Source organism: Gorilla gorilla, chromosome 9, assembly GCF_029281585.2.
Source record: "Gorilla gorilla gorilla isolate KB3781 chromosome 9, NHGRI_mGorGor1-v2.1_pri, whole genome shotgun sequence".
Classification (NCBI taxonomy): Eukaryota; Metazoa; Chordata; class Mammalia; order Primates; family Hominidae; genus Gorilla; species Gorilla gorilla.
Window position 1 is genome coordinate 23,538,353 of NC_073233.2, and position 23,752 is coordinate 23,562,104.

General features: G+C 37.3%; 1 protein-coding gene across 1 annotated transcript in view; it reads right to left on the bottom strand.

The window, feature by feature from the left end:
- Nucleotides 1-23,752, bottom strand: part of PIK3C2A (phosphatidylinositol-4-phosphate 3-kinase catalytic subunit type 2 alpha) — a 123,386-nt gene that overhangs the window by 52,907 nt on the left and 46,727 nt on the right. The window contains exons 3-8 of the mRNA XM_019036387.4: nt 18,688-18,791; nt 13,632-13,789; nt 11,799-11,919; nt 10,651-10,762; nt 8,995-9,074; nt 8,800-8,863 (exon numbers count right to left, since the gene is read on the bottom strand). Of these exons, the coding sequence (XP_018891932.4) occupies nt 8,800-8,863; nt 8,995-9,074; nt 10,651-10,762; nt 11,799-11,919; nt 13,632-13,789; nt 18,688-18,791 (639 nt within the window). The remainder of the gene's footprint in view (nt 1-8,799; nt 8,864-8,994; nt 9,075-10,650; nt 10,763-11,798; nt 11,920-13,631; nt 13,790-18,687; nt 18,792-23,752) is intronic.

A 23,752-nucleotide genomic window follows, 5' to 3' on the forward strand; every position in this document is an offset into this window, starting at 1 on the left:
CTAAAACTAGAGCTATTTTTTTCTTATTCTCATTTGGAAATAATTTCCACATTGAAAATAACCCTTCTCTTCCGCCTGCAAAAAATATGGTATCAAAAACCAAGTTCTTCAGAGGTCGGTCACATATTAATAACAGTGGGCAACATTTACCTGAGAAGTACATATCTCATTAAGAAACGTTCTTATATAATGTATTAATTCATAAAACATTTATGCCAAACTTTTATGCCAAGTACTGTTAGAATGGGCTGAAACTCAGTACTATACCACCCCTTAAAAATTTAAATTTTTCCACCCTTGAGGCTTGGCTACTATAAACCTTCACCTTCAAGCTTAAATGAAACCACCTAATTTTCTCAAATACCCAATTACCCTGTAGTCCTCGGAGCCTGTTTTCTAGCTCCTCATTTTTGCTTATTTGACTTATACTTCCTGCTTCCTTTTACTTCACATTCATGCAAAAATCTTTCCAGTTTTGAAGGTCATGCCTTTCTCCTATATTACTTCATATTACTTTGCCTTTTTTTTTTTTTTTTTTTTGAGACGGACTCTCATTCTGTTGCCCAGGCTGGAGTGCAGTGGTGGGATCTTGGCTCACTGCAACCTCCCAGGTTCAAGTGATTCTCCTGCCTCAGCCTCCCGAGTAGCTGGGATTACAGGTGTCTGCCACCATGCCTGGCTAATTTTTGTATTTTTAGTAGAGATGGGGTTTCACCATGTTGGTCAGGCTGGTCTCAAACTCCTGACCTCAGATGATCCGCCCGCCTCAGCCTCCCAAAGTGCTGGGATGACATGCATGAGCCACTGCGCCTGGCCTACACTACTCTTTAAGTGCCAATTATCAATTTATTGTCTATCAGTTCCAAATCCACCCTTCCTCTGCTTTCCTTTCTGATACTAGAGCTAGACCCTATAGACATTTCTCTTTGCCAAGCTAGCGCATTTTTAGATTTTGTCAATTGAACACACAGAAAGGACCCTCCAAGGCCAAGAGCATTAGGAAGACACTTCCCATCTGGGTTCCTGCCTTCTAATTTTTTAAAAAAGTCTTTTAATTTTTATTACTCAAAAAAGCTTCATCTTTTATTTAGCTTTCTGACTCTGTGCTTGTGCTTTCAACACTTTCACAATGATTTTCTGCTCCTTGATAACGAAAGCATGCTTGATCCTGTCACTAACACATTTAGCACACATGGAATCACCATAGGCCCTGCTGACATGTTTTTTGTTTTGGACAATCTCATAAGGGCTTTAGGTCTCACAGCACGAACCCCTCAAAGTCTACCTGGGTACACACCACATGCAGATTTTGGTGCTTTCCCAACCTTCTTGGTATAAAGGTAAACAATTCTATTACCAGGGGTTCAGGACAGCCTAGTTTTGTTAGAGGCTAGGAAAGCCTATGAGGGTATGCCAAATGCCCCGGAAGATGAAAAACAGCCAGCTTGCTTTTTTTTTTCTTTTTTTTTTAATTCAGTGTGAGAGCTGAGTAGTCCTCAAAGACTACCTCTAGCTGCACCCTCATGCTATGTTCTCCTACCTGACACCTTTGGCTAAATTTATCTAGCAGGTTTCTTTGCCATAGGCAACTATGTATTCCTGTGAGAGCCATACTCTCTTCAAAGAGACTAAATTTCAGTCTAAGGTTCGGGGAGAGACTTTATCACAGTCCTTAGAGTGTTTTACTGTCCTTTTTTCCTCAGCCTAGAGGTGACAGCTGCTTTTATGCACCTCTTATCGCTGGACCCCTTAGAGTAGGGTTGGCAAACTTTTCCTTTAAAAGGCCAGTTAGTAAATATTTTAGGCTTTGTGGGCCATACAGTCTCTGGCACCAATTCAGCTCTGCCATTAAAACGTGAACACAGACACAAACAATACATAAACAAATGACCAAATGACTGTCACTATAGGTCCAATAAAACTTTATTTACAAAAACAGAGAGCAGGCCAGATTTGGTGTGTTAGCCATAGTATGCCAATTCCTGCCTTAGAGTCCTCTTTCACCCCTTAAAGCAATTAATCATCTTTTACTAATTAATGATTTTTTTTTTTTTTTTTTTTGAGACGAAATCTCGCTTTTGTCCCCCAGGCTGGAGTGCGATGGCGCGATCTTGGCTCACTGCAACCTCCGCCTCCCAGGTTCAAGCGTTTCTCCTGCCGCAGCCTCCTAAGTAGCTGGGATTACAGGCGCCTGCCACCACGCCCAGCTAATTATTGTGTTTTTTTTAAAGTAGAGACGAGGTTTCACCATGTTGGCCAGGCCGGTCTCGAACTCCTGACCTCAGGTGATCCACCTGCCTCGGCCTCCCAAAGTGCTGGGATTACAGGCATGAGCCACCACGCCCGGCCTAATGATTCTTTAAATTTCCCTTTTTTTTTTTTGAGGTGGAATCTCACTCTGTCACCCAGGCTGGAGTGCAGTGGCATGATCTCAGCTCACTGCAACCTTCACCTCATGGGTTCAAATGATTCTCCTGCCTCAGCCTCCCGAGAAGGTGGGATTACAAGCATGTGCCACCATGCCCGGCTAATTTTTGTAATTTTAGTAGAGACCAGCTTTCGCCATATTGGGCTGGTCTCCAACCCCTGACCTCAGGTGATCTGCCCACCTCCACCTCCTAAAGTGCTAGGATTACAGGCATGAGCCACCATGCCCTGTCTAAATTCCCCTTTTCGAATAACTAGTGCAGTTTCCATCTCCTGGCTGGCCCACGCTGATACATCTTACTACCGACATGGTCATTTCCCCAACGGCATGCCATATTTTTGCATTGGATATTTATCTAACTTTCTACCCTACATCCTGTGATACAAGCCTCCGTTACATAAACATCCATGTGGAAAATTCACAATATATTCAACCCCCAAACGGTATCCTATTGAAACCTTAACTACAATATCGTATCTGGTTACAACCCCTTTGCTTCCAGTCCTCACACTCTCATTCTGACCAAACTCTCTTCTGTCCTCACTCCCTCATTCTGACTAAACTCTTCTCTGCTTCTTCTAGAAGGCAGCTGAGCACTTTTAGGAAAATCTTATAGATTCAACAGTCCTCAATTTCAGCACGAACTTCCACAGCACCTAAAATTCCTTTAATCTGCCCTTGGTCAGCTCTCCTTCCCATTCCCTATAGGATATTAAACCAAACCATTATTCCTTGCCTCAAAACCCCTACTGCCATCCTGACTTCATTTTAGCAAATTGAATTAACATCCTATCTTCAGAAAACTAAAGGCCAGGAGTAATCAAAACCTCTGCAACTTCCTGGCTGGGCACAGTGGTGTGTGGCTGTAATCCTAGCTACCTGAGAAGCTGAGGTGGGAGGATCTCTTGAGCCCAGGAGTTTGAAGCCAGCCTGGGTAAGACAGTGAGACCTCCATTTCTTTAAAAAAGATAAAATAAACAACAATAAAAAAAACTTCAGCAACTTCTTGATCTCCCCCTAAAATCCATCCAAAAGAAATTAAAACATATATCCATGGGCTCATACATAAATGTTTATAACAGCATTATTCATGATAACCAAAAATTATAAAGTTTAAGTCCAAATGCTAATCATTTGGCAAATAAACAAAATGTGGGATAGCCTGGAATATTTTTCAGCAAGAAAAAAGTGAACTATAGATGCCTACTACAACACGTATGAACCTCAAAAACAGTATGGTGTGTGAAAGAAACCAGATGTAAAAAACTACACAGTACATGATTCCATGTACATGAAATGTCCAGAAAAGGCAAAGCTATAGAAATAGGAACCAGATTAGTAGTTGTTTGGGGCTGAGGCTGGGAGTGAGGATTGACTGCAAATCAGTACAAGGAAACTTTTTTGGGAGTGATGAGAATGTTCTAAAACTGGATTGTGGTGATAATTATACAACTCTATGCATTGGCTAAGAATCACTGAATTGTGTGCATATAATTGGTACATTTTATGGTATATAAATTATACCTCAATAAAGCTATAAAAATAAAGGAGGGGGATAAGTATAATATAGAGTTACTATTTTAGATAAGATGGTGAGTAAAGAAATCTCTGGTGATATTTGGGCACTGACCTTAAAAAAGTGTAAGGGTGAGCCATGCAAATGTCACAGGGAAAAGCATTTAGAGGGGAACAACATGCACAGGGGTCCCCAGTGGGGAACATAACTGGCAGATAATCAACCAGAAAAAAAACAAAGGGAAGTGATAAGAAGCCAGATCAGAGAGGTAGTGAGTCCATACTGTGCGGAACCTTGAAGCTACAATTAGGGCTTTGAATTTTACTAAGTAAGATAGTAAACAGGATTCTCGGTGAAGGAGTGACATGATCTAACACTTTTTAAAGGATTTACAAACGTTATCTTTTCAAAGCCCCAACTTCTGCCTTTGATTTTCTCTTATTTTGCTTTCTGCTCTTCTTTTCTTTTCCTTTTTTTTTTCTTTTTAAGACAGGTCTCATTCACCCAGACTGGACTGCAGCAGTGCGATCTCAGCTCACTGCAACCTCTGCCTCCCGGTTTCAAGCAATTCTCCTACCTCAGCCTCCTGAGTAGCTGAGATTACAGGTACACGCCACCATACCCGGCTAATTTTCCTATTTTCATTTTTAAAATCTTTACCTTTTAATAATTTTAAATTTATAGACAGTTATAAAAAATACAAAGTTCCCATATAATGTTGGAAAACTAGACTAAGTAAATCTTATATAAACCACGTTACATTTGTCTAAGCTAGACATTAACACTGGTATATTGCTATTAAGTAAATTTCAAACTTTATTCAGATTTCACCAACTTTTCCACTAATGAGCTTTTTATCTTCCAGAATATAATCCAGGATATCACATTACATTTAGTGACTTATTTTCAAAAGATCATTTTGGTTGCCTGTGGAAGACATACTGTAGAGGGCAGGGGTAGACACTGGGAAATTAGTAAGAAACTACTGCAGTTGACTAGAGTATAGCTTTGGTAGTGATGAAAGTGCTCACATTCTAAATGTATTTTCAAGGTCGAGCTGACCAGAATTAGACTGAATGTGAAATGTATAAGATCTTTTTCTTGAGACATCAAGGATGACTCCAGGGTTTTGGTCTGAGCAAATGGAAGACAAAGTTGCCATTTATTAAAAAGGGAAATAATGAGGTCAAGTTATGCATGTGTAGGGAAGGGGGTATATGAGGTATCTCTGTACCTTCCTCTCAGTTTGCTCTGAACCTAATATTGCTCTCAAAAAATAAACTCTTAAAAAGAGAAAGGAAAGGTCGATGGATGAATAGATATGATGGGTACTATAAAAAATTCAGTTTTGTACATCTTAAATTTGAGATGTCAATTAATTAGATATTCACATAAAGATGTCAAGTAATAGATATTTGATTCTGGAGATGTGGAAAAGGTTAAGGTTAGACATATAAATTTCAGAGTCAATCAGTATAGGGATATACCAAGATCACCTAGGATGTGAATACAGAGAGAAGAGGTCCTAGAACTGAGCCCTGGGGATATGCTAATGTTTGGTAGTCAGGAAGATAAGGAAGAAGCCACAAGTAAGAGTGAGACAGAGCAGCTAATGGAAATAAGGAAAGCAGAAGGTGGTATCCCAGACGCCAACTAAGTATTTCAAAAAGAAAGACATGATCAACTGTATCAAAAAATACAGACAGGTTGAGAAAAATAAAGACTTGGTGGGCACAGTGGCTCACACCTGTAATCTTAACACTTTGGGAGGCCGAAGCAAGAAGATTGTTTGAGCCCAGGAGTTCAAGACCAGCCCAGACAACACAGAAAAATCTGCAGGGGGTTGCAGCTGCAGTGATCTGTGATCACACCACTGCACTCCAGCTTGGGTGACAGAGTGACACCCTGTCATCCATCCATCCATCCATCCATCGATCAACAGATTAGGAACTGACTACTGAATTCAGGATCATGGAAGTCCTTGATGACCTTAATAAGTACAGTTTCAGGGAAGTACTAAACTGATTGGAGTGGGCATATAAGAGAATGGGAAGAAAGGAAATGGAAGCTGTAAAACCACTTAACTTTCAGAAGTTTTGCGGCAAGGAGAATAGAGAAATGGTGTGGCTCCTGCGGCGGGGGGCGGGGTGGGGATTTTTTTTTTTTAAGATGGGCAACTCTTCATCTACAATGATTTTCCTGGTGACCTCATCCTGCCTATGGCTGCAAAATACAATTTATATTCTGATGATTTCCAAGTTTATTATCTCTAGCCTGGAAACTCCATACGAAACTCCAGATTCTAGTAAACTCCAGCTTACCAGAGATATTCAGTGAATATTTTTGAATAAATATATTTATATGTTGATAAGAATGTACTTGTAGACAAAAATATGGAAGCCATCCTACACTCATACTCTTTCCCCTTCACTCACATCTCATCACCTATTAAAATCTTTTCAATTTTATCTCCTAAATATTGTTAATCAGTTCTCTCCTTTTTAACTTCTCCATGCTCTTTATCTTTCACCTGGACTGCTATAAAAACCTTTCTAAATATTCGCTCTGAAACCAATCCCAACCCTGAAATCTAACTTCCACAATACAGCCACAGTGATTTCAGATCACAGGACTAAACAATTCACCCAACCCACCCTAGGCTAAAACCACCTTAAGTGGCTAGAGCAGGAGTCGGCCAACTTTTTCTGTACAGGGCCAAACAGTAACAGCTTAGGTTTTGCAGGATACACAATCTCTGTTCCAACTACTCAACTCTAGTGTTGGAGCACAAATGTAAATGACAAGAAAGAATATGTTTAAAAAAAAAAAAAAAGGGTAAGGGGCCAGGCGCAGTGGCTCACGCCCAATTCCAGCACTGTGGGAGGCCAAGGAGAGTGGATCACTTGAGGTCAGGAGTTCGAAACCAGACTGACCAACATGGTGAAACCCTGTCTCTACCAAAAATACAAAAATTAGCCAGGCGTGGTGGCACACACCTATAATCCCAGCTACTAGGGAGGCTGAGGTGGGAGAATCACCTGAACCCGGGAGGCAGAGATTACAGTGAGCCAAGATCACATCACTGAATTCCAGCCTGGGTGACAAGGTAAGACTCTGTCTCAAAAAACAAAAAACAACAACAACAAAAAATCCAGGGCTGTGGTTCTGTTAATTTTTTTTTTTTAATTTACAGATTAGAAAGTAGACTGGATATGGTCTTCTGACCTAGAAGATAAAGTAAAATTCCTTAACATGGATTATAAGGATAATAATCACATAGCTATCTCCAATGTCATCTGCCAATCTTCATTTTATACTTTGTACTCTATCACAGAATTGCTTATACTTCCATGTAAATATCACACCTATCTGCTTTTGTTTATATACCCTTCCCAATTTTTTCTTGCTAACTGTATAAGACTTGGTTCAGGGAACATCCCTTCTAAGAGGCCTTCTCTGAACCCTCAACTTAGGTAAGGTGCTCTTCCTTGATCTCCATAACTGCAAGGCATACCTCTATAATACATTTTACTATACTATATTGAAGTTTTGTTTAAATCCCTCACCACTAGTTTTTAAGATCCTGATAGGTGGGGACTAGGTCATTCATTTTCATAACTCTAGCATTCAGCATATAGTAAGCAACCAATAAATGCTTTTAGAGTTGAACTGAAGGTTCTTCTTGGCAACAGAGCTGAAGTGAGAATAAACATGTTAATTTAAGCATTACTGAAAATTTTGGGGGTAAGTTAGGTCCGAAAACAAGACATGAAACATTAATGTCAAGAATATAGTCTTGGCTGGGCACGGTGTCTCATGCCTGTAACCCTAGCACTTTAGATGGCCGAGGTGGGAGGATCACTTGAGGTCAGGAATTCGAGACCAGCCTGGCCAACATGGTGAAACCCCATCTCTACTAAAAAATATAAAAATTAACCAGACATGGTGATGCATGCCTCTAATCCCAGCTACTCAGGAGGCTGAGGCAGGAGAATCACTTGAACCAGGAGGCAGAGGTTGCAGAGAGCTGAGATCGTGCCACTGCACTCCAGCCTGAGCAACACATGGAGACTCAGCCTCAAAAAAAAAAAAACAAAAAAACAAAAAAACAGTCTTTAAGCTTTAATGACTGCCCTATTGGATTTTGGACTTGCATGGGGCCTGTAGCCCCTTTGTTTTGGCCAATCTCTCCCATTTGGAACGGCTGTATTTACCCCACGCCTGTACCTCCATTGTATCCAGGAAGTAACTAACTTGCTTTTGATTTTACAGACTCATAGGTGGAAGGGATTTGCCTTGTCTCAGATGAGACTTTGGACTTGAACTTTTGGGTTAATGCTGGAATGAGTTAAGACCTTGGGAGACTATTTGAAGGGCATGATTGTGTTTTGAAATGTGAGGACATGACATTTAGGAGACGCCAGGGGCACAATGATGTGGTTTGGCTCTATGTCCCCCCCAAATCTCACCTTGAAATGTAATAATCCCCACGTGTCAAGGGTGGGACCAGATGCAATAAACTGAATCATGGGGGTGGTTTCCCCCATGCTGTTCTCATGATAGTGAGTGAGTTTTCATGAGATCTGATGATTTTATAATGGGTCCCGTTCACTTGACACTCATTCTCTCTTGCTGCCCTGTGAAGAGGTGCCTTCTTCCATGATTTAAGTTTCCTGAGGCCTCCCCAGTCATGCTGAACTACAAGTCAATTAAACCTATTTTCTTTATAAATTAAAAAGAAGAATATAGTCTTAAAAGTCCTAAAATATTTAATCCAATGCCAACACTACCATTTAAGAGAAAGAAGAAGCAAGAATCTTTAAGTCATTATGCCAAAATGTGAATTAAGACTTACTTCAATTTGAAGAGCCAGTTCTACTTGCTTGTGATAAGAATCTAAGAGTTCTTCAACAGGGTGTCTGAAAGAAACAACAGTTATTGTGGCTGAAGGATGCTACACACAAAATGATTGTTTTAATCACCAAAATAAGTGTATTTGCATCCAAAAACAAAGTCTGAAAACCTGCAATTAATGCTTTAGATGATATACCTCGTCATGGCTTCTTTGCAAGGTTTTTCTATTTGATACAGGTGTTTGTTTAAATCCACGGGTGCTTCATCATCTTCTGCCTAAACAAACACATATACACAAAAAAATCACATCCACTCTTTGGTCTTTCTGTTGTCAAATTAAATATAGTTAAGTGTATGATAAAATCTTACAACTAAAGTGTTTTTCTGAGAACTGAAAATAAAATTCTATCAGAATTAAATATTATTTGTAACTGACTCAGAAAAAAAGTGAGTCAACATCCTGAAAAAAAACTTGTTTGTTAAATGGAAAACATAAACGCTTTCAAGTCTACTTTCAGATATATAAATAGCTTTTGGAACAAAAACGATTTCTGTTCTATATATACAGAATAGAGAGCTAAAAACACTAAAGATGGCTGATAGCCAAATGCATATGGGGTAGAAAACAGATGGAGGTCATTTAAATTTCTGCATTATTTTTTCTAATGATAATCAATTTTCCTCCCACTCCCCATCATGAACAAGGTACTTGCTCTTCTACCCTAAGTCTACATTATGCAAATGTAGTCAAGAACATCATTCCTGACAGGGCACGGTGGCTCACGCCTGTAATCCCAGCACTTTGGGAGACCAAGGTAGGTGAATCATTTGAGGCCAGGAGTTCGAGACCAGCCTGGCCAACACACCAAAACCCCGTCTCTACTAAAAACACACACAAAAAAAATTAGCTGGGTGGGTTGGTGCATGCCCGCAGTTCCAGCTATTCCAGAGGCTGAGGCACGAGAATCGCTTGAGGGTGGGTGGCAGAGGTTGCAGTGAGCTAAGATCACACCATTGCACTCCAGCCTGGATGACAGAGGGAAACTCTGTCTCCAAAAGAAAAAAAAAAAAGAACATCATTCCTTAAGAAACTGAAAAGAAAAGTTACCAATGACTGCTAAAATGTACCAAATTTTATGAAATAGTCTTCACCCAATTGAAATGAATTCTACCTAACATAAAAGCAAAACTCAAGAAAACCAAGAAAAAAAGCAGACATCACTGATATTTTTCCATCCAAAATTCAAACAAATAAAGAATAATTCTCTTTAGAGATTAAAAATTCGATTTTAAGTTCATCAAGGGTTCACGCAGTAAAACAAAATGGCTAAATTTGCTGCATTCTATTTTGCTTTAACCTCAAAAGAAAGCATTGAAAGCACTTTTTTTTTTTTTTTTAAACAGCATCCACCTACTGAAAGTAGTGAACTTTTAAAACAGGGAATTAGCTTTCATTTTGTGATGAATAATTTATTTTTGTCAGTTTGGTACAAAGGTCAGTGTGGATTTTCTTTTCATCCCCAACCCATATTTAGTATTCAAAATTTTTCCTTCTTCCCCATTTTTCCCTGACTCACCCTGATGTTTTCACTCTTGTATAAAGCTATTACCAACCAAATTTTAATTTCTCCACTTTGATTTTCAAATATGCCTCTACCTCTAAGGACTATGTTACCTAAACCTCCATGATTGAACATCTCCCCTCATTTGCTAAGAAGATTCCTGTTGAGGATGAGTTCATCACCCCATTCCAACTATGAAATCATGAAAAATGTACAAGTTGAAAATTGGCAAATTAGCAGAATTATTCAGATTCAAACAAATGGAATTCAGTTATGAGGTACACACTTACTGTTCGGGCCAGATTTTGACACATTGCACTGAAGGTCAAGAGTTGTAGTCTAATTTCTGTGTCCCATTTTCGACAGTTTTGAATATGCTCATGACTTCCAAGGCAATGATTACTGTTAAGATATATTAATTATTCACTATTCTATTCAAATTAGAAATTATAAAGGTGAGGGTAAAATTTAAATTGCACCTGCATCAGAAATTGAAGAGAATGGTAAAACAGAGACAGTTTTAAAATCAAGTCTGAGCATTTAAACAGAGAAATTATTCTGTACGAGAAGAGTCAATGTAAAAAAGAAAGAAGATGAAGACAAAGATGAAGAAGGAAATAAGAAAAATCGGGACAGGGCATTTCTAGCAGCCTAGGAGAATAAAATCTGTAAAATAACTGGACTAAATGCTAGATATAATGAATTACAAGGCTGGGCACAGTGGCTCACACCTGTAATCCCAGCACTTTGGGAGGCCGAGGCCGGTGGATCACCTGAGGTCGAGAGTTCGAGACCAGCCTGACCAACAGGCTGTATTGTGTAAAAATACAAAATTAGCCAGGCATGGTGGCGCATGCCTGTAATCCCAGCTACTCAGGAGGCTGAGGCAGGAGAATCACTTGAACCCGGAAGGTGGAGGTTGTGGTGAGCCAAGATTGTGCCACTGCACTCCAGCCTGGGTAACGAGTGAAACTCCGTCTCAAAAAAAAAAAAAAAGATATAATAAATACCTGGGTAAGAAAAAGATTCATATAATGATTATTTCAGGCAACTAAAAGGAAATCACAGCTGACTACTGTGCATAAAGTAACAGTGCACGTTGCAAGAGGAATATAGACTATAATGATGTGACTATTGACTCTTTACAGTAAGAAAGACCCATTATATCACTTATTAACCAACTGCCTGAAACTCTTCCTGCAAAGACTACAAGCTCCTTAAGGGAATACAATGTCTCACTTATCTCTGAAACCCCACCACTATCTTAGACATGACATCTTAGACATTATATGTTTCAATAAAAGTTTATTGATTCAATAAATCAATTCAACAGGACGCAATGTATTTCTGCATTATAAATTTAACTTGAAATTTTTCTAGATTAAACCATTAAAAATGAAATTTCCAAGGATGTTGCTCAGTAGTTAAATAAACTTACTTCTGCAGCACTTCCTCTTGACCACAAACTTTTAGAACATAGCTGCCAACATCTACTTGATTCAAGTCATCATGTACCCAGCAAAGGGCTTGCATTATAATGATTTCTACAGTAGAACTCACTGTAAAAGAGTTAGTCATTATTTTCACTTTGCTCATTTATATTTATTCAAGACTGTATTACTTATAATTTAAGACAGCAGTATACAATAGAAATATAATGCAGTCCACAAATGTAGGCCACATATATAATTTTAAATTTTCTAGTTGCCACATTGAAAAAAGTAAATGGAAAGAGGTGAAGCTAATTTTAATAATATGTTTTATTTAACCTAATACAGTTGGCCCTCTATATATGTTGGTTCTGCATCTGTGGATTCACCAATCATGGAACAAAAATACTTGAAAAGAAAAAAACTGCATCTGTACTGAATATGTACACACTTTTTTTCTTGTCATTATTCCTTAAACAATACAGTATAGCATATATTTACATAGCATTTACATTGTATTAGGTATTATAACTAATCTAGAGATGATTTAAAATATACAGGAGTATTACACATTGTATGCCTGTATCAAAACATCATGTTACCCTTTCCCTTTGATACTTTAAAAAAAATCACATGTACCCCATAAATATATATATACCTACTATGTACCCATACAAGTTAAAAATTTAAAAATTAAACCAAAAATAAATAAGGTATACAGGAGGATGTGCATCAGTTATATGATAATACTATGTCTTTTATATCAGGGATTTGAGCATCCTGGGATTTTGGTATCTGAAGGGGGTCCTGGAAACAATCCCCCACAGATGATATTTAGCAGTATCTAGCAAACAATGATTTAAAATGAATTATAAGAAAAAGATTCACCATTTTAAATGTTTGACATTTGCCTGGTATATTTTCCAATGAAAAATAAAAATACAGCAGGTAGGCTATATTTTTGGGATGGGGTCTAACTCTGTCACCCTCACTGCAGTGAGCCAAGATCATGCCACTGCACTCCTGCCTGGGTGGCAGAGTGAGACTCTCTCTCAAAAAACAACAACAACAACAAAAAAAAACACGAAACTTTTCCTTTAACAACTAAAAGAATAATTGTTACAGTAGCTAATGGTTTTCTGTTTCAGATTTATATTTTTTCAAAGGGCCTTCAAAAGTACAAAGCTAGAAAGAATGTATCTGAATATTAGATACATTCCTAGTCATAACCATTAAAGAATAAAAACGGCATAATTCTTAGGCCAAAGTACTGTAGACATACAGGATCTCATTCCTTGGTTGGAATCCCGTTAAGATAACATATATTATGAAATGCAATAAACTCTGCAAGGAAATAAAATTAGTTTTTAAAACTATAAAAAAAATTTCCTACAGACTTTGGGAATACATCTCTAGAGAGGACACCCATACCAAGTTTGGAAGAAAGGATTAAAATAAAAGAGAATTATCTTCTCCATAGAAGAACTTAGCAAGATATCTGGAATTTCAATTTCACTGACAGCTCTTTATAAGCAAGCATGCTTGCTGTCATAAAATGAAGGAGAAAAATAAAGAATTAAATTATAATTAGCTTTTCTATCTAATGCTTTTAAGCCTTGGCCAAGAGCCACTGATTAACAAAAGTTACTCAGCACTTTTCAGATAATTATCTATTTATAAAGGTAACCTGATTCCCCACTAGTTCTAACGAGAAAACTATCCATATGAATGCCAAAAAGACACATAACAAAATTGGTTAATTAAAAGAATGATAATATTGATATTTTAAACATTTCCCCCTAACAGAGCAAAACGAGAGGCTTGAGGAGCCATAAACCTACCATCGCACGTAAAAGTAACTGGTAGCTGAAATCCTTCAATGTCAATGGAGACCTTCACACTAGCATTTTCTCCGCATATGTTTCTTTGCGCTGTGACTGGACTTAACAAATAGCCTGGGTTTGTGCGGTGATTGGTATATGGAAATTTGGTCTTCAATCTGTTCACAAGAAAGAAGAAATTAAATTCTTTTTAAAAAAACTTCATTTGAGGGCTCTGAACAAGGCTTTACATGTTTACAGCCACTCAGTTCTGTGTCTTTGTCCAACTCAAGCAGCTCATGAAACTGCAATGAATGAACTCCTGTTGAAACTCCAAATACCAGCATTTTCCTTTTAAATAAAAGAAACCCAAGGAAAAGGAAGAGATGAACTACTGCCAGGTTATCTTTGGTAACATTATCAACACTACCCAAGCACATGCTTGGATAAATGGCATTTTAAATGAGGTCCTCTGCTTAAAAATCTTTTGCCACACAGTACAATTACACAAAATGGTACCTTTTAAATGATTCTATAGGCAATGTAGTCCTAAAACTATAATGGCCAAAAGGATAAAAAATTGGTTGTCTTAAAAAATATTTTTCTTCTAAGGACCTTTTTCCTACAAACATTGTTTTTGGCTGCTAGATAATGAACAAAATATAGACAATGGTTTTTTTACAGTGCTACAAGGCCTTTCTTCCCTCAAAGTGATTTCTAAAACTTAGGGAATTGAAAGAACTGCCTGTGAAGGTATTCATAGGAGCAACATAGTTTAAAATTAAATACATGAATGTGGTGTATGGCTCATCTCCAGCCAGCACTGCTGTTATCATAAGACAAAGATTTGATAACTTCTTTACACTTGTTAGCTCTTTTAAACTGACTTTTTTCTAGAGGTTAGAAGACAGGTACCAGTGCTCCTTCCTGCTTTTCATAGGGCTATGAATGGAATGAATGCTAGAAGTATTGTATACTTACTTCTGTAGAGATTAAAATAATCAGGTCACATAAGTAGAATAAAACAGCTTGAGATGACAGAAAAAGGTTCTGGAGAGGTAGCACATGTAACCATTAGTGCATAGCCTCTAGAGCCAGGTTACCTTAGATTGAATCCTGATTATACTACTTATTAGCTGTGTGAACTTATTCAAGTTATTAAATTTCCTTGTTGCTTCTGTTTTTTCTTCTATAAACTGGGGGTAATACTACTACTTACCTGATAGGGTTGTTGTAAGAATTATGTGAATTTAGTTTATAAAGCATTTAGAACAGTGCCTAGTACATGGTAAGTGCTTTAACCTTCTTGTCAAATAAATGAGTCAGTGAAGGAATAAATCTGGTTTTTGCACTGAAATCTTAAGCAACACAAAGGATCCAATATTAAAAATAGAATACACCTTTTCTTTATAAATTACTCAGTCTCAAGCATTCCCTTATAGTAATACAAACACTAAGACAGATGCTCACATCAAATCACGAAATTAATGTATAAAATGTTAGAGAATTTTTTCTACATCTAAGCAAGCTTTCAATTTTCAGAAACCGTTAAGGATGACAAAAGTAAAAGCAGAAATTCTTGATAGCTAAGACAAGAATTTATTAGACAAAAATTCCAGTGATAAAACTTAGCTTGGTTTGAGAGGAGGAAACCTGCATTTCCCTTTCTTAAAATAAGTCCTTTCTTTTACACAACAATGTGAATGTAATTATGTCACTGAACCGTACACTTATAAAGAGTTAAAATGGTAATTTTTGTTACGTATATTTTATCACAATTTAAGAAATGTTTTTATAATGAGTCTTTTTTGTATTTACTTGGTACCATGGAAGATACCAGATCCAGAAAATACACTAATTACCTTTTTCTGTAAACTTGATTTCTTCTAATCCATGGTTTGTTTGCTTTATAAAAATTGCCAAAAACCACAAAACACCTAAGATTTAAGATTCCTTACAATTGAGGTTTTTTTGTGGGGTTTTTTTGTAGTGAAATCTTTAAGCATTTAAACATACAAAATCAAATTAAATTATTAAATGAATAACTGCTGACTGAGTAAATTATTCACTTTCAATATAGACCAGATAAGGTATTTTTATGGATACTCTAAGCCACACATTACAGTTTGATGTTCTTAAGTAACTATCTATAAAGAGTATTTAACTCTAATTTTTTATTTTCTCTAAAATTTCTACTTCCCTATCACTCAAATAAAAGGCTTTGTCTATTTAGTGTTGCTCTACAGTTCAGGAAATTCAGTATCTCTATGCAGAAACGAAAATCCTTTATGGTTTATTTTTCTACTTTTGTGCGCTCAATCAGACTAAAATTCGCACAGATAACCAAATCATGCAAAATCAGAATATAAAAAGAAGAAAAGAGATAAAAATGAGGGTTTTGAAAAATTTCAAATAAATTAATATTATTCTATAGGAAAGTATAGTCAGCACTGTTTAGAATAAAAATAACCAAATGCAGAGTTGAAGTCCTTGAAAACATACAGGAAGTTTTTGGGGTCAAGATACTAGTATAGGATATAAATAGTATATATATGAATATATGAATATTATATGACCATAAAGCTATTCAGAAAGACAGGTGTAGAATGTGGTTTCTCATCTTATCCTAAAGGACCACAAATAAAGGGGCAATAATTTCTACTGGTATTTAACACTATTAGACGAACTTTCTCGACCGGGTGCGGTGGCTCACACCTGTAATGCCAGCACTTTGGGAGGCCGAGGTGGGCAGATCACCCGAGGTCAGGAGTTCAAGACCAGCTTGGCCAATGTAGTGAAACCTCGTTTCTACTAAAAATACAAAAAAAATTAGCTGAGCACGGTGGCACATGCCTACAGTCCTAGCTACTAAGGAGGCTGAGGCAGGAGAATTGCTTGAACCTGGAAGGCAAAGGTTGCAGTGAACCGAGATTGCACCACTGCATTCCACCCTGGGCAACAAGAGTGAAAACTCCGTTTCAAAAAAAAAAAAAAAAAGAACCTTTTCAGCACCTGTAACTAGTAGATATAGCAAGCTTTGCCAATTATGATAGGTGTAAAAGGAAAGAAATAAGACAAAAAACTCAGTAATAATGAAAAGTAGTCCTGAATCAATGTATTACAGAATCTTAAACTGAAAGAGATCTTTGAAATCACTAGTCCAACTCTTTAATTTCACAGATGAGAAACAACAACAACAAAAACCAATACCTAGAACTGGTAATAAATTCCAAGTCTGTTTTGTATTTTATCTTAACTATAAACAAATATCATTCTGACAGCCTGACACTAATTTCACAGCTGAATTTAAATGAATAAATGAATAATTTTAGGAGATCTCAAAAAGCAAAGAACTGGCTCTCTAATTAAAAGCCTACATACTTGTTTTAAAAATCCACTGCAAAATGAGCACAATGGAAAAAATAGAGCCACTAATTTCAAAGTACATCTCCTCATCTCAATCTCCATGGTCACCACAGGGGAACAAGTGAAGTTCCTAGAACATGCCTTCAAAAACACCAGTACTTCTTACTGCTCTAGTATTTGTTGCAGTCATAGTCTACTAATGAAAATAAAATTGCAAAGAGAACTCATTCTCTTTTTAGTCCATTTGCAGTTTCGTATCACATTTAAGTGTGTGCGTGTGTGTGTGTGCAAACAAAAACGATTGTTTTTTCAATTAGTGGCAGAGTTTGTATAAATAGCTCTAAGATTCAAATGGGAGAAAAAAGGTAGGTCTCAGAGAGCCTAACTTCTCAACTTGCAAAGCTTAAATGTAGTAGTTACTTAACATGGCCTAACAGAAAAATACAAGGCCTGTCTGGGGAGAGTAACCTTTGCCAAGAAAAAGTGATTCTACTGATAATATTTTTTTCCTAAGGTATTCTGAAGAAAAGAAATGCTGGTTAAAAGGTAACATAAAGGAAGACAGAGTTTTAATAAAATATCACCAATGGTCCAGAAAATCTCATTAAATATTAAGTTCTTTAACATTAAAATAATGTACATACTCAAAAATGTTCTGGGAACCCCAAATCCTGCTATGCTTAAAGCAGACCACACTGAAGACAATGCTGGATTCAGAAAAAAATCTCCCTGTGGTGATCCACTTCGTTTTTTAGATAACAGATCTCTCATCCTCTTGGCCACAAGGATTGTTGTTCCACTCTTTCCTCCTATGGGATTTTCCTATCTGGCTAGCTAAGGGGACTCCTTTTTCTTCTCTGCTACTGAGACCATTAAATTGCATGGAGGAAAGGCAGAGGAAGAAAAGTGAGGAGATGAAGGAAAGGAAATGGAGTGGACAAGGAGAATCGAAGGAAGGAGGGATGATTTATAGTAATGAATTCCTGAATCTTGCTGTTAATGAACTCTACCCCATCCTTCCTCTATCTGCTATTTGGGTTGTGAACCAATACATGACCCTTTTTAAGTTCAAGATGGGTTTCTAGCACTCGTAACAGAAGTCACGACTAATATAGTGATATAATGGGAAGAAAACACACTTAACCAGAAGCAAAAGAGAGTTGGTTCTATTACTGATATTACTGACTAGCCAAGTAAAGTTTGTTAGGTTACTTCTCTGAGTCTCAGTTTCCTCACCTATAATGAATGTTAGACACATTTAAGATTGAGAGAACATTCTATAAATGTGTTTTTCTAAACTTCAGAAAATATATTTGCTCTTCTAAACTTGCCTATTATAATATCATCTCTTAAATATGTCGAACAGTATTTTGAATGCTAGAAAGTTTACAGCAAAATTAAGTCTCTCTAAAACAAAAGTAGGCATTTTTTAAGTGTACTGAAACTTACAGGTAAGTCATATTTTTCACTGGTTATTACAGTATCAGAAGTCTGTCTGACCTCAATTTTTTCTTCCAAATATTAAGAAATCTAACAGGTGAAGATACAAGTTCAACTGTGGTTTGTGATAATGTGCCAATTAACTCTTTGACTTGAAATGTTAGCCACAAGAAGAAAATAATTAAAATTTTTAAAATTTTAGAGTTATTAGCACTAAACTGGTTTTCAAGTGAATTTTTCAAATGAACATTTATAAAGAAAAATTCCTTACTTTGTAATGGATCGACAAAAAGCTGCCATCTCCTCATTCTGTACTTCAACTTCTTGAAGAAGAGAACTTCCAGTTGGCAAACTACTGGTCCCATTTGGGTCTTTCTGTAATTAAAAAAGTGTTTTTATTTTAAAAGTGGAAGATCCACAAAATGCGACATAGCAGCACAGCACAAACACATTTTTATGAAAATATGTACAAAGCAATGGAGGTAAAATAAATCATATCAATAACAAATTTTTAAATTATATATTTCTATCTTTGTAAAAGTAATGTCAACTAAGCCTTATTTTAGTTCCTTGGTTTTACTTGCTCAATAGTAGAAACAGGCTATACCAGTCAGTAAGAATGGAATGCTAAAGACTTTTCCATTCAAAATATTCCTAAAACAGACACTTTAGAAATTGTACAACTAAATGAAATTAAAGGACTCTCTGTTTTAAGAATATGAAGAGATCAAGCCCATTTGGGACTCTTCTAATCAGCCAGAAATTCTATATATTCAACTAGGCCCCAAATCCCAAGAAAGACGGTTTTTTATGTAAGAGAATGGGCATTTTCTAGGTTAATAAACTTATACAAACATCCTCACAATCCCTAAAAAGCTAAGTTTACATCTGGTCAAAAACTGTTTACAGCTTTCAGGGAGATCAATTCACCACCCAAGCATAGCCAAACAGCAGAGTCCATTGAGAGTGTTTTGACACTACATAAAAATACTTGATTTGGTGCAAATTTCAAATATAAATTCCCTTTAAAATTAGAATTGGAACATTCTCAATTCAAAATTCAGTGAGAACAAAGTGCGTACATTTCAAGAGCTATAACAGATTTCAATGACTATGGCACACAAAAAGATTCTTTTTTTTCTTTGTTTTTTGAGACAAGGACTCATTCTGTCGCCTAGGTTAGAGCACAGTCACTCAACAATGGCTCACTGCAGCTTTGACCTCCTGAGGTCAGGTGATCCACCTCAGCCTCCCAAGTAGCTGGGACTACAGGCATGGGCCACCCCACCTGGCTAATTTTTGTATTTTTTGTAGAGTCGGGGTTTTACCATGTTGCCCAGGATGATCTCAATCTCCTGGGCTCAAGCAATCTGCCTGCCTCAGCACACAAGATGATTCTGTGTGAGAAAATTAAACTGAAAATTTAGGTCAACAATTCCTTTATGAGTTTCCTTCCTTTAAAACATGTCAGAGCCCTTTCTGCTAGAATGTGATATACACATTTGGAGAAAAAAATAAATACTTCGAGTGCTACAAAACCACAACTAAAAGTAACAAGTCTCCTGGGGAAAAGAGAGTTAAGGTAGACTACTGAATATCAATGTAGCCAGGTGTGGCATTGCACACTTGTAGTCCCAGGTACCCAGGAGGCTAAATTAAGAGGGTCACTTGAGCCCAGAAGTTCGAGGCCAGCCCAAGCAACACAGTGAAGCCCCATCTCTAAAAATAAAAATAATTTTTTATATCAATATAACTGTAATCAAAGCCCTAACTAAAACAATAATAGGTCCTTATAAAAATACTAGCACAGTTAAATGTCTGCTCCCATTTGCACCTAGCATTTCATCCTTTGAAGCCTGGGGCTCTTGTTTCTTCATTTGAGATATGAATTCTTCAGGACATATGCTTCTAGTCAACACCAATTGCAATGAAGTTAAAAGTACAGTACCACTGTGGGAGGCCAAGGCAGGCGGATCACCTGAGGTCAGGAGTTCAAGACCAGCCTGGCCAACATGGTGAAACCTTGTCTCTACTAAAAATACAAAAATTAGCCAGGCGTGGTGGCAAGTGCTTGTAATTCAAGCTACTCAGGAGGCTGAGGCGGGAAAATTGCTTGAACCTGGGAGGCAGAGGTTGCAGTGAGCTGAGATCGCGCCACTGCACTCCAGCCTGGGCAACAAAGTGAGACTCCGTCTCAAAAAAAAAAAAAAAAAAAAAAAAAATTCAAAGAGAAATGTTTTTGCAGCTTCTTGGTCTGCAAACATTGTTACAGCTGACAGATTAATACTGTGGAATGTGAAACTGTTCTTGAAGCCACTCATTTTCACTAATAAGAGGACACTTCTGCAGAATTCTCAGTGTTTTTCTAATATCTTCATATAGTGCTAAAGCTTTCTCTTAGGTTGTGAGAAGTTTGTTTCTGATTATTTCAGAAAGTTAATATGCTGGGAAAGATTACGTCTGAACTAATGCTACTTCCCCATTATATTGACCTCAGTCTCATAGTTACCAATCACATATCAATCAATTTGTATTACAGAAGCAACCACTATGACAAATAGACTATATTACTCTAAAGAATGGGATTTTATATTTCCTAGCAAATCCTCTGGTTTCACACTCCAAATCTGCCACAATCTAATCCAATCTTATTTCCCAGAATTTCCCTAAAGATTTCTATGTTCCAGTTAGCTTGAATCATATCCTGTTCCTATAAAACACAAATCAAGCTATCCTGCCTCTGGACTTTTCACTTCACCTTCCTCTTAAACTTCCTTCACCACGTGTCAAAAATCTATTAATTTTTGGCTGGGCACGGTGGCTCATGCCTGTAATCCCAGCACTTTGGGATGCCCAAAGAAACCCCATCTCTACTAGAAATACAAAATTAGCCGGGTGTGGTGGTGCATGCCTGTAATCCCAGCTACTCGGGAGGCTGAGGCAGGAGAATCGCTTGAACCCGGGAGGCGGAGGTTGCAGTGAGCCGAGATCGTGCCATTGCACTCCAGCCTGGGCAATAAGAGCAAAACTGTGTCTCAAAAAATAATAATAATAATAATAAATATACATATATAATTATATAAATATATCTAGAGGCATTCATTTATATACTTATTTATCAAAAAAGCTCTATTAGGTGGGAACTATTATTACTCCCATTTTATGGAAAAAATGAGGCACAGATGAGTTAATTAACTCACAAGGTCATACAGCTAATATAGGCAGAGTGTGAATTTCAACCCAGGCAGTCTGGCTTCAATGTCACATGCTTAATCACCATGCTAATCTGTCTCTCAAAAGAATATCCTTAAAAATCCTTAAAAACACAATGTGAAAAACAACATTGTGACCTTTGTGGGAGCAGTGCTGGGAAAACCTAAAGCTTTGCTTGACCCAAGAATCATCTTTCCCTGAAGAACTGTTCTTCATGTTTTACTTATTTTAAAAACAGATTCTGAATCTCCTTAGGTGGCATTTTAGGATTTAAAAAAAATAATAATAGTTGTATTTTTTGCTGTGTCTCTCATGAATTAGGTCTTTCCTTTTATTCAAGTTACGAGTTTGAATTAACAAAAACTGAATATAATAATTATCTAGTCACACATCAAGGTAATAATAGAATCTGGAAAGTTAACTCAAATGTTAAAGTCTGTAAAGGGTAAAAAATAGCTAGGCTGCCAATATTTCACCTCAAACATTAACAGTTTTGGGTTTTTCCCTCTGCTCTTTCTGGAATAAAAAATACATATATTTTACACCTATTCCCTTCACCCATATTCCCACCCCACTTCCAAACTCCACACAAACAAACCAAAGCATCAGATCATCTCTTTTCTCCATGGATCTTGCACAGACTTTTCTTCTGTGGCACTCAAGACTTTCTATTTTGTACTGCATTTATACACATTCACATCTTGTCTCCCCTTTCTAGCCCAAGATCTTTAATGGTGGAGTCCACAAATGATTAGTATGTGCAATCCTCACATTGTATAACCACACACATTTTTTAACAAATGAAAGAGATATATGATAATCAATAAGAAAACACTGCCAATGCATTAGCCAATACCTGGAACAAAGAAAGAAGTTTGCAGGGGAAGATACAAAGTTCTCTAGTAAATATGTTGTGTTTGAAAATCCATGTAGATGTTTAGGTCATCGTCTAGAAATGTTCTACTCCAGAAATATTCTATTCCAGAGCTAGAGACAAAGATTTAGTGATCATCCAATTTCTGTAATTTTTTACAGGGAACTCACTCTCTCTGTTAACTGCTGTCAGCATCCATCAGGATCACTGAGACAGCAAATTCTCAGTCAGCAGTCTTTGGGTCAAGCTGCCAGTGTTTGGGTCAAGCTGCCATTAAGAGGAAACAGTCTCTTTGGGAAGCTAAAGGAGACATAAGGGCCTGTATCTGTGAGGCACAGAACTGGGACATCTCTTTATTTTCGTATATATGGAATGGCTTATGCAATTATGAGCTGACAAGTCTCCAGATCTGCAGTTGGCAAGCTGGAGACAAAGGAGAGCAATGGTGCAGTTGCAAAACCCAGGAAGGGCCAATGCTTCTGTTTTAGTCCAAAGGTAGGAAAAAAATTGATGTTCCAGCTTCAAAGCAGTCAAGCAGGAGGAGTTTCCCCCTTACTTTTGGGAGGGTCATTCTGCAGGCCTTCAACTAATTGGATGAGGCTCACTCACATTAAGCAGGGAATTTGCTTTATCCAGCTGACCAATTCAAACATTAATCTGACCCAAAAACACGCTCATAGAAATACCCAGAATAATGTCTGATCAGATATCTGGACACCTCATGGCCTAGTCAAGCTGAAACATAAAATTAACCATCACAGCATCTCGAGCATAGACAGCCAAGGAGTCACATTACTACAAGGGTCTAGATCAGCAGCTTTCAATTTAAGTAAATTGGAGCCTCAAGAATAAAGCACTGGCCAAGGGAAAACAAGTAAAGTGTTATTAAAAACAACCAAGAACAAAACCTTTGGAGGAATGCCTATGTTTAAAGGCTAGACAAAGAAAAAGGAGTCAAAAATCACAGGAAGAAAAATAGGAAGTAGATTTACCCAGGGCAACAGAAGTTTCAAGAAAAGGATGTAGTCAATTTTTAAAAAATAAGCAAAAGGGCTAAATGGTGAATATGGTCAAGGGATTGGCAATTCTATAACATAATGGGAATAACAGAAGGAGAGCAAGAGACTGGAAAGGCAGTGAGTACAAATTCCTTTTTAAAGAGTAATAACTTTAATGACAGGTGTGGTAGCTCATATCTGTAATCCTAGCACTTTGGGAGGCAGGTGGATAGCTCTAGTCCAGGAGATGG